At 30.7% G+C, this 9,695-nt stretch overlaps 2 protein-coding genes across 2 annotated transcripts in view; one reads left to right on the top strand and one right to left on the bottom strand.

Annotated features, from left to right (window-relative positions):
* Positions 1–1,883: 1,883 nt before the first annotated feature.
* LOC100163374 (cullin-4B) lies at positions 1,884–8,353 on the bottom strand. Its single transcript, XM_016802068.2, is given in 4 exon segments — positions 1,884–4,295; positions 4,298–4,342; positions 4,345–4,691; positions 8,028–8,353. Coding segments are annotated over 3 exon segments (2,238 nt in total). The 5' UTR covers positions 4,649–4,691; positions 8,028–8,353; the 3' UTR covers positions 1,884–2,406.
* LOC103308453 (tigger transposable element-derived protein 4-like) overlaps positions 5,987–9,695 on the top strand; it is a 4,987-nt gene continuing 1,278 nt past the window's right edge. Inside the window, exons 1-3 of the mRNA XM_008181847.1 lie at positions 5,987–6,223; positions 6,301–6,599; positions 6,677–6,902. Of these exons, the coding sequence (XP_008180069.1) occupies positions 5,987–6,223; positions 6,301–6,599; positions 6,677–6,902 (762 nt within the window). The remainder of the gene's footprint in view (positions 6,224–6,300; positions 6,600–6,676; positions 6,903–9,695) is intronic.

Genomic DNA, 9,695 nt, shown 5'->3' with positions numbered 1-9,695 from the left:
ATATAATAATATAATAATATATAATACACTTAATTTATTATACTAGGTAGGTACTAAATCTATTTAGGTAGGTATTTTGAAAAAAACGTACATCTATAGTATAGTTAAAAATTAAAATGATAGGCACCTATTAGTGATTGAATGATATGACAAATTTCAATATCACTTCTTCTCATTATTTATTATAAATTCTGATTATTGTCACGATAAACGTTTTTGGATTAACACTTTTAGAGTTATTTTGAACTCTATGGCCACTGAATTCAAATATCAGCACTTTGACACTGTAATACCGGCGGTTATAACTCCTAAATTTCTAACCTCCTTCCCGCGAGAATATGTATTGAAACTATTACACAACGTAATATAGTATCATGTATAGGTAAATTGTACATGATATAAACAGTCTTGTAAAGAATACTTTTATTTTGTATTCGGAATACATTTTCGAATAAATGAGAATTAAAATATTCAGAATACGTACCTATTCGAATAGTTCTTAAAAAATATATTCAGAATACATATTCGATTACTTTAAAAAGTATTTGAATACTTCTGAATACTATCAGAATACTTTTTTTCACAACTAGTTTTTGTCAGTTTTTGGATGGTTGGTAATTAACATTTATTATTTAATAATTAAACATACAACGGAATCATAAGTTATTTATACATTTTTACCGTATATGATACGGCCGATACGGGCTACAAGTATACAACACATTAGTGTTTACTGTTTATAAAAATAATTATACCATGGGCCAATATTATATTTCGTTTAAAAAATAAAATTAATATTCATGATTTATAATATGTCTTGTCACAAATTTAAAACAATTTTTCTGGATCGGAAAAAAGTATTTTTTTAATCAATAAAAAATACAAATAAAAGTATTCAGAATACGTATTTGAATACTTTTTAAAAAAAATATTTAAAATAGTATTCGAATACTTTATAAGACTGGATATAAATAATCCAAAAGGGCCCACCCTCACCACCACGCCATCGATTCCTGACCTACCTAACACAATTTATTCTCATTCTTTTAATTTTTAAATACCATATTTCTACCTACTAATTGTTATGGCAATGCAATCTGTTAACAATGGCAACCATTCGAATAAACAAAATATTTTTTTGAGCCAAAACTAAAATCTAAGTCTCAAGCATTTTATTGTTATACCTAGCTTTTATTGAAAAAAATCTAGTAGTTTCTGAGTAAGTAAGTATATAGATAGGACAAAAAAGCATTCATTTTTACATAGGTACCTACAGTGAAATTGTGAAACCTTTAAACACCGAATACCTACTCTCACTGAACACTACACTGACATTTTTTTCGCTACCTATTCAGCCTCAGAGGATTCAGTTTATGGTTTGATACTTGGGTGTCCAATAGGGAAGGTTTTATTATATTTCGTTTTAGTTATGTACGCAGCTTATATTAGCATAATAGGGCTTCAAGGCCTCCAAAAAATTATAAAATAGTGTATACGTAATAATATAATAGGTCTTTATAAATTAATAGGTTAACTGTTAGGCATTTGGTCCCCCCCCCCCATCATCAAAGTTACTCTTTGTTTTACACCGTCATACAATGTATATTCATTTCATTTAATCCTATTATTTTTTGTATTATTTTAGTTTATTTTCTTGTAGTTCTGCTACCATATTATTATAAAGAATAATCATTAATGATTATGTGCTTTGGCTTGCTCAACCTTGATGTATTATAATATTGTACATTTATTTTTAAAACATTTATTAGAAAAATATTAAATCAAATAAATACTTACTACAGTCATTGTACTTTTTTTCTTTTGATATTATGCCAAAAAGAAGATTGTTTCTAACTTTAATTAGATATAAAATAAAAATACAATTAACTATGAACTTTTCATATTTTTACAACAATTTTACAATATTCATACAAAAAGTAATTTATATTACTTTTTTTAATTTTAATTTTAACAATATAAAATATAATATTCACAAACATTTATGATCTTCTTAAATTAATAAAATGTATTTAATATATCTGAGGTAAACACAGTAGATAAGTGAACTATGTCAAAATAAAAATCCAAATTAAACAAAGTCGGCACATGGATTAGATGCTAAATTAAAATAGAAAGAAGAAAACGTATTCCATAAGAAAAGACATTACTGTATTAAGCTACTAATATAAAAACAAGATAAGTACTATTGTCCAACAGCCAGACTGTTATTATCGTGCGATCATTTCACTAAAATATTGGGAAAATATTTAAGGACCGTAAACATTTGTCTTGTCAGTATATTTTCTCTATAAATAAATACATTATATACACACATATAAATTTGAAAATATACATTGACATAATTAAAAATATATAAAGAAAGCAACATATTTTCAGAAAAAAAAATTATGCAATATAATTATATTGATTAGGATTATCTTTGTCTCTTTCCATATAGTCTCGGTCAATAAGAGACTCTATGCGTTTCTTTAAATCAGCTGGCTTGGCAGGAAACTTGAGCTGATTGAACAGTTCACTGATCAAAAGATTATGCATGAGTGACTTGCGCATTTTCATTATCCTCACAATAGCTGCATCCATTTGGTACTGTCTATCCTGATAGACTCGTTCTTCAGTTGCCTTCTGCTCTTCATTTGTTTCTTTCATCTGCACTTGATTGATTTTAATTCTATATAACTTATTACAAAAATCATTGTTGATGGAAAACTGATCAATATCACCTATTTCCCGTCCTTTGGGCACCTTTATCAACACTCTTGCTTTACCACATGCCAACGACTGCAGTGTTCTCCTCAACTCAGTATCTTCCATGTTGGTCGCAGTTTTTATTTCTTTAAAAGGGAGAGTTTGATATTCGTTAAACAACAACAGCACCATTGCTTGGAACAAGCTAACCTGTAACTCTTTATTACCCTGCTTGAACTGAGAACGCAATACACAATGACCTAGAGTTGGCTGCCACTGTAATTTTCTTCCATTGTGTTTGGCTAGGTAAAACTTATTAAAACAGTCTTGGTATTCAATAATTTCGTTGGGCATGGCCACTTCTGTTACGACATAAGTTGGCCAGTGCCCCATAGTCAATATATTGACGGTCATGTCAATAACAGAGAGTTGAATATCTTTAACATGTGCCAAATACTGTTTGTAAGCCACATTTATATCTTTACTAATCTCCATATCTTTAAACATGCCCTCAAGTTTGGATGTAAACCCTCCACCACATTCTTGTTTTAATTTGGACAGCATACTTTTTTCAGCATCCACGCTCGCAGATTTCCCAAGCAACAATCTTTTAGCTAAATCTTTTTTGTAAAAAGCTTCAAAAACATCTTTGCCATGAATGAACCGAAACAGAACCATAATTTTATCTAAGAGTTTCTCTAGCTCTTCTTCTGTAGATTCTTTATTTCCAACTTTAAGTTTAGAGTCAACAAATTTGGCAATAAGCTCAGCAGGTTTATTTGTTCGTTGGTTAACAAAATTTTCAAATGCTTCTTTTAAACTGTTACCAAATTTCTCATTTGCTTGGAAACATTTTTTAACAATAACATCCATTTTGTCTTTGAAATCTAATAATTCCTGCACCATTGTTTTATCCTTTTCTGGGTCTATAACAATAGTTCGCCCATATTTTTTTATGTAAGAATTAAAGTTTATACAGAGCTCTGAAAGTCCTTTTTTTACACGTGTCAACAGGCTGTACATTAACTTTAAATCGTCCAGTCTATTCTCATTGAGCAATTGTTCCAATCCTTTTTGTAATATGGAGCTAACGTGTTCGCTTATCAATTGTTTTTCAACAGTATGTATAAGTGACCACTTTGTAGATGTATCTAAATAATGAATGAGACGTTCATTTTCTTCATTTAAACGCTTCTCAACATGATACAAATATTCGGAAACTTCAAGCTCAAGCATTAATCGTAAACCTTCAGTTGCATAAAGACGTTCAGTGGCTTGTAGGAACTTTCCTTCAAAAGCATCTTGATAAATTTTTAAATCAGAGAGCATTCTAAGCAATGATTTTAGCAATGTTTTATCTACCATATCACCTTGTCTTTCTTTTTCTATGAGTAGAAGCAAACCATCAACTGCTCGATTTTGAACATTAGTGTTTAACATGATATGATGACGGAATAAATTCAAGCCCATGTCCCAAATGGAGTTAACATTAGGATTTTGAAGTACATAAGTTCGGTCCAGAAATAGAAATATACTGCGTATCATTAACATTTGTTCACAGTGTGATGACCAATGATGGTTTACTTTTTTAAAAATATGATTTTATCATTTGTTACTTCAGTAAAATTCAATAATAGTTTTTTACATGTGTTTCACTAAGCTCAATAAGGTTATTATACAATGCTGCAGCCAAATTATTGTTGCACATATTTTCTACAGCTTGATACAACTCTTCCATGGTATATTGAATAGCAGTTGAAGTTTGTATGGCAATAACAGCCTCGCGTAACTTCTTCCATGTTTGTTCCTGATAATTGTCAGGTAACATCGGTTTCTTTCTGAGATTTTTCACTACTAGCTTTTTTGTAGGATTGGATTTTAATGATGCATTTAATGACAGACCATTCAATGCCGTTAAATTAGACCTTTTTGTATCTGCCATAATTAATTTTGTAGGGAAGTTCTTCGATCAAAAATCAATATTTCTGAAAAAAAAATATTTTAGTTCAACTATAAGTATTATAAACAGGTACACAATGTATTCAAATATAAAATGTATTCATAAAATAACATTCACTTGTCAAACTAACACATACCTATATTACGTCAACCAATGATGATTGCTTATACTTATTATAATCCCTGTATTTGCCTATACTATAATTACAATGAAATATATAAACAATCAGTGTTATATAATATAGTGGGAAGTTATATAGGTTCAATCCCCTACCACCGATAATAAAAATTTGTATAAAATTATTATTAATAATTATACTGTCGGGCTCTTTATAATAGTAAGTACACAGTATTACAATGATGTTGCCACTTGTAGAAGGCTGTGTTCAAAAAACAAAATACATTATTAACTACTCGACTGAAAATAGTTTAATTCTGCATTGTTTGAACTATCATCTACATTTTATTAATTTTCAATTGCAGTATGTCACCAATTTTTTATATACAGTACAACTCGCTTAAGACGCTTCAGCGGGCGCTCCCGCTTAAGACGCTTTCCCGCATAAAATGCTCTTTTCCGTCGGTCCCTAGATATTTCCTATACTAGTCAATGTAAAAACCACCAGTTGGGACGCTCGGTTTTTCTTTGTCTAATCCGATAAAACGCTCTTTTGTTCAGCAGATAACGATAAATTTTAGTAGGTTTGTGAAAATAAAAATAGAATTTTTACTCCAATAGGTACGTGTTCTTATTGTTTTATTTTATCGCTATACCTATTTTATCATTACCTATTATAATAGTTCTACTATATTTCATCTTATGAGATTTAGTAAGTGCTGTTCGTTTGCATGTGTATAACTGTCATTTCAATTATGGCTAGTGGCATAAAACGTTAAACGCTATCGATTCCGGACAAACTCAACATTTTGAAGAAATATGATGAAGGATTGACTCAGAAAAAAAAACAAAAGGTAATGAACTGGGGATACCTCCTTCCACTTTAAGAACTTTATTGAAAAACAGACATGAAATAGAACAAAGCAGCTTAGTAAGTGGCAGCAAACGACAAAAATTAAAACACAGGAAGTATGAAGAGTTTGAAAATGTTTTATTGGAGTGGTTTCAATAAGCTCGCAGTTTAAATTATCCAATAAATGGAAGTGTAATCACAGAAAAGGCTATGGAGATTGCCGCACATCTTAAATTAACCGAATTTAGTGGATCGACTGGTTGGCTGGATAAATTTCGGAGTAGGCATGGCATTGTGTACCGGAAAATTTCAGGTGAGGCTGAATCTGTTAATAATGATGATATAGCTTCATGGAAAATAACGTGTTGCCTTTATTACTGCGTGAATATGCTCCTGACGATGTATACAACGCTGATGAATTTGGATTGTTTTTTAAGCTTATGCCAGATAAGTCTTTTGTTTTTAAAAATGAGACATGCCATGGTGGAAAGTTGAGCGAGGAACGTCTCAGGGTTTTAGAGTGTACAAATTCTACCAGCACCCATAAATTAGAAAAAGTAGGTGTCCTCGCTGTTTCAATAATCTCTGTATGTCCCCATGTGAAAACCTTGCTTAATGTCGTGCTTGGATGACAGGAACACTATTCATGAGCTGGATTCAACAGCTAGATACACTTTTCGGTAAACAAAAGAGAAAAATTATTCTATTTGTCGACAGTTGTCCGGCTCACCCAAGAGATATCCCTACTACCAATATAAAACTTGTTTTCTTGCCACCAAATACTACATCTAAGTTACAACCCATAGATCAGGGTATCATTAAAGTGATAAAACAAAAGTACCGAAAAAAGTTAGTTCAGCGGTACTTGAAAGACATGGAGAGTACCAACAAAATTTCAATTAAAGTTATGTTTTGGACTCCATACATTATGTTAGTGCCGCTTGAGATGACATTAAACCAGATGTAATAATAAACCTCGTAATAAACTGTTTTCGGAAAGCTGCATTTGATGTGTTGAACAACTCTGAATAGACTGATAGCTCACATTTAGAAGAAGAAGACTCTCAGCTTTTGCAAAATTTTGTTGATTATACAACAGTAGATGATGAGCTCGTAACCAGTAGAACTCAGACTTTAGATGAAATAATCGCTGATACGAACTTAGTGGAGAATGAGAAAGAAGATGACGATCAAGAAGATCAAGACTTTCCAGTATCTAGTTCTACAATTACTGTTGGTTTGCAACACCTATCAGAAATTCGAAAAGTATTATCCTCTGTAGAAAATCCCGAAGAAATGTTGGGTTGTCTTAACAAAATAGAAAACTTTCTCGCTGAAACGCATTGTCAAAATCTTAAGCAAACAAAAATAGATAATTTTTTTAATAAACAATAATAAAATATGTATGTAATATGTAATAATATTTTTTTTTAAATTAAATTCATATACAATTAATTATAATTAATTTATAAGCGTATTTCCCATTAAATTATGTTTAATAATAAAAAAGTAAACTCAATATTTCAATTACTTCTTTTTTTTTTCATTCCCGCATAAGACGCTTTCCCACTTAAAATGCTCTAGAGAGCTGGTCCCTTAAAGAGTGTTTTAAGCGAGTTTTACTGTATTAGTAATGATTCTGTACCTAATTGATTGCTATGATATTATAATAAAAACACTTAGGTACCTATTTGATTTTTTCATGTTAAATACAATTTAAAAAGCATGATTTTTTGAATTTCACCCACATGTGTCATCACTATCAAAATACAACAAAGTAAATTAACAGAACCAATTTTGTTAGCTTTAATATAAGAGTGAATTGACCTATTATAAAACTTAAGGATTACCTGAATATTACCTTTGATTGTACCTACATGAGTTTATTGATATTTCAATTTTTTAGGTAAGAATGTAAAATAAATTAACTGAAAAATGCTCATAAGTTATAACTGGCTTAAAAAATATTGAAAAAAATCCTTGAACAAACACAAATAATGTGCTAACCTTTATGTTTGATAAAATGTACTACATTATTAATATTATAGCTAACAACGCAAATTTGCTATGATGTATATTAATATTATAAGACAGAGATGACACTTACTAGATGTGAGAAGACAAACCAACTTCTATTTTTTTTTTTACTGGGTAACAAAACAATATACAGTAATTCATAATCACTGAATGATGACTATATGATGGTGGAGTGGGAAATACATAAAGCCTCACGAAAAAATAACAACAAGATCCACTACTGGCATAAATATAAAGCTAAGTAGAAATTACTAAAATGAATTATTGAATTAAGTTGAGGTGTTAATTATTAATGAATTAACCAGTAAAATAGGAATCATGGCTAAAATTAGAATAGACAATATAGGTACTTACTTAATTTAAATCATTTCAAGATTATATATAGGTATATTTTATTCGATTCAAACGCAATGAGGACAACATCAAGGAGATCAATCATCAATGTTAAAAATATATTATAAAACGGCCTTGAATAGTATAATATATCTAGGTATTGGTCATATAATTAATTTCAGAACTTCAGACCGTTTACTAACTTTCGATCCTGAATTTTTAAAACACAACAGATTCGTAAATCGTCAAAACATAATAAAAACTACAATAATGAAAGAAACAAACACAAACAGACATAGTGCATCTATACAGACTATACAGTACAGACGGTAGTTACTTGTTATCTATTTTCAATATTACAGAGGTAACTCAGATTTTGGTATTTGGTAGTATTGGTATACGCTTATCACGTTTCTTAATTTCTCCCTGTTGATTACGTATCCTACACTACCACTACCACATACACCAAGACATACCAATAACAATGTTATTAGTTATTACCACGATCAAAGATATAATATCTTTAATCGTGGTTATTACCACGGAAAAAATAAATATTTGAAATTTCACTTGAATTTACTATAATATATTTTATTATCGGCGTCGGACTACACAGTAATATCAATCACGACTACGAAAGATTCATTATAATCATTATATTCATATAATCATTGTTGTATAGGTACACGTTATGTCGTTATATTATAAAACAAGTCGCTACGGAGCACATTATAAAACAGTTCTTTAAAATCATAGATAATGTATAATATACATGCATTATCTATGGACTATGTTTAAAATTGTGCTACAGAGTACAAACTACGGACGGAGATATAGGTGCTCGGTCTTGCCGGCAGTTAGTGTCGAACCCAGTGGCGGCGGCGGCGTTAGTGCCAGACGCCGGTTGCGCAGTCGCGCGTCAACCACAAACGGGACAATTTTGAAAAAGTGGATGTGACCGATCATGATATTAAAACAGTTAACAGGCTCTACAATGGTAATACAATCATGAAACGCGCGCATAACGTTATGTCTATAACTATGTTATTACCTCAGTCTGGGCAGACTAATACGTATATTGCCGGTGCATTGCGCGATGATTTCCTGAATTCTTGAGCTCGTTGTAATGCAGCAGTGTACGATTTTCCGAGCGAACGTTTCTGTGAAATGCTTTGGATGATCGGACGACGATGACTTAATGTAAACGAACGACAATAATTTATTATTATAATAACAAAATAAATACAAATAAGGCTCACCACTATTAATATTTAATTCAATCGTGATAACCGGGATTCCGTATAAATTATGATTATTATTATTCTGTAAACAATTGTATTACTACTCAAAAAGTACCTGGACGTTGTTTACAGAGTTACCAACTGCAAACGCGCGTAAATCATGCACGTGTCGTGCATTGCAAGCGTTTCTGTGCCAGTGTCGCCACCGAGAACCGCTTGTTTTATGGTAGCATAAAGGAGGGTTAGAAGGAAATCGTGACAACGGTCTTTAGAATAAACTCATTTATGCTACCGGTGAGCGGTGATTAGTGAATGGTGATCGCAAATCCCAATACTTTTAAAGTTTTAATTTTAACACGAATCAAGACATACTTAATAATATATCTTAATTCGGAATTGTTTTTTTTAACTTTTATAACTTAAAATTATTAATTATTATAATTCAAAA

The sequence above is a fragment of the Acyrthosiphon pisum genome, chromosome A2, assembly GCF_005508785.2.
Source record: "Acyrthosiphon pisum isolate AL4f chromosome A2, pea_aphid_22Mar2018_4r6ur, whole genome shotgun sequence".
Lineage (NCBI taxonomy): Eukaryota > Metazoa > Arthropoda > Insecta > Hemiptera > Aphididae > Acyrthosiphon > Acyrthosiphon pisum.
This window is presented reverse-complemented; position numbering and strand designations above follow the sequence as displayed.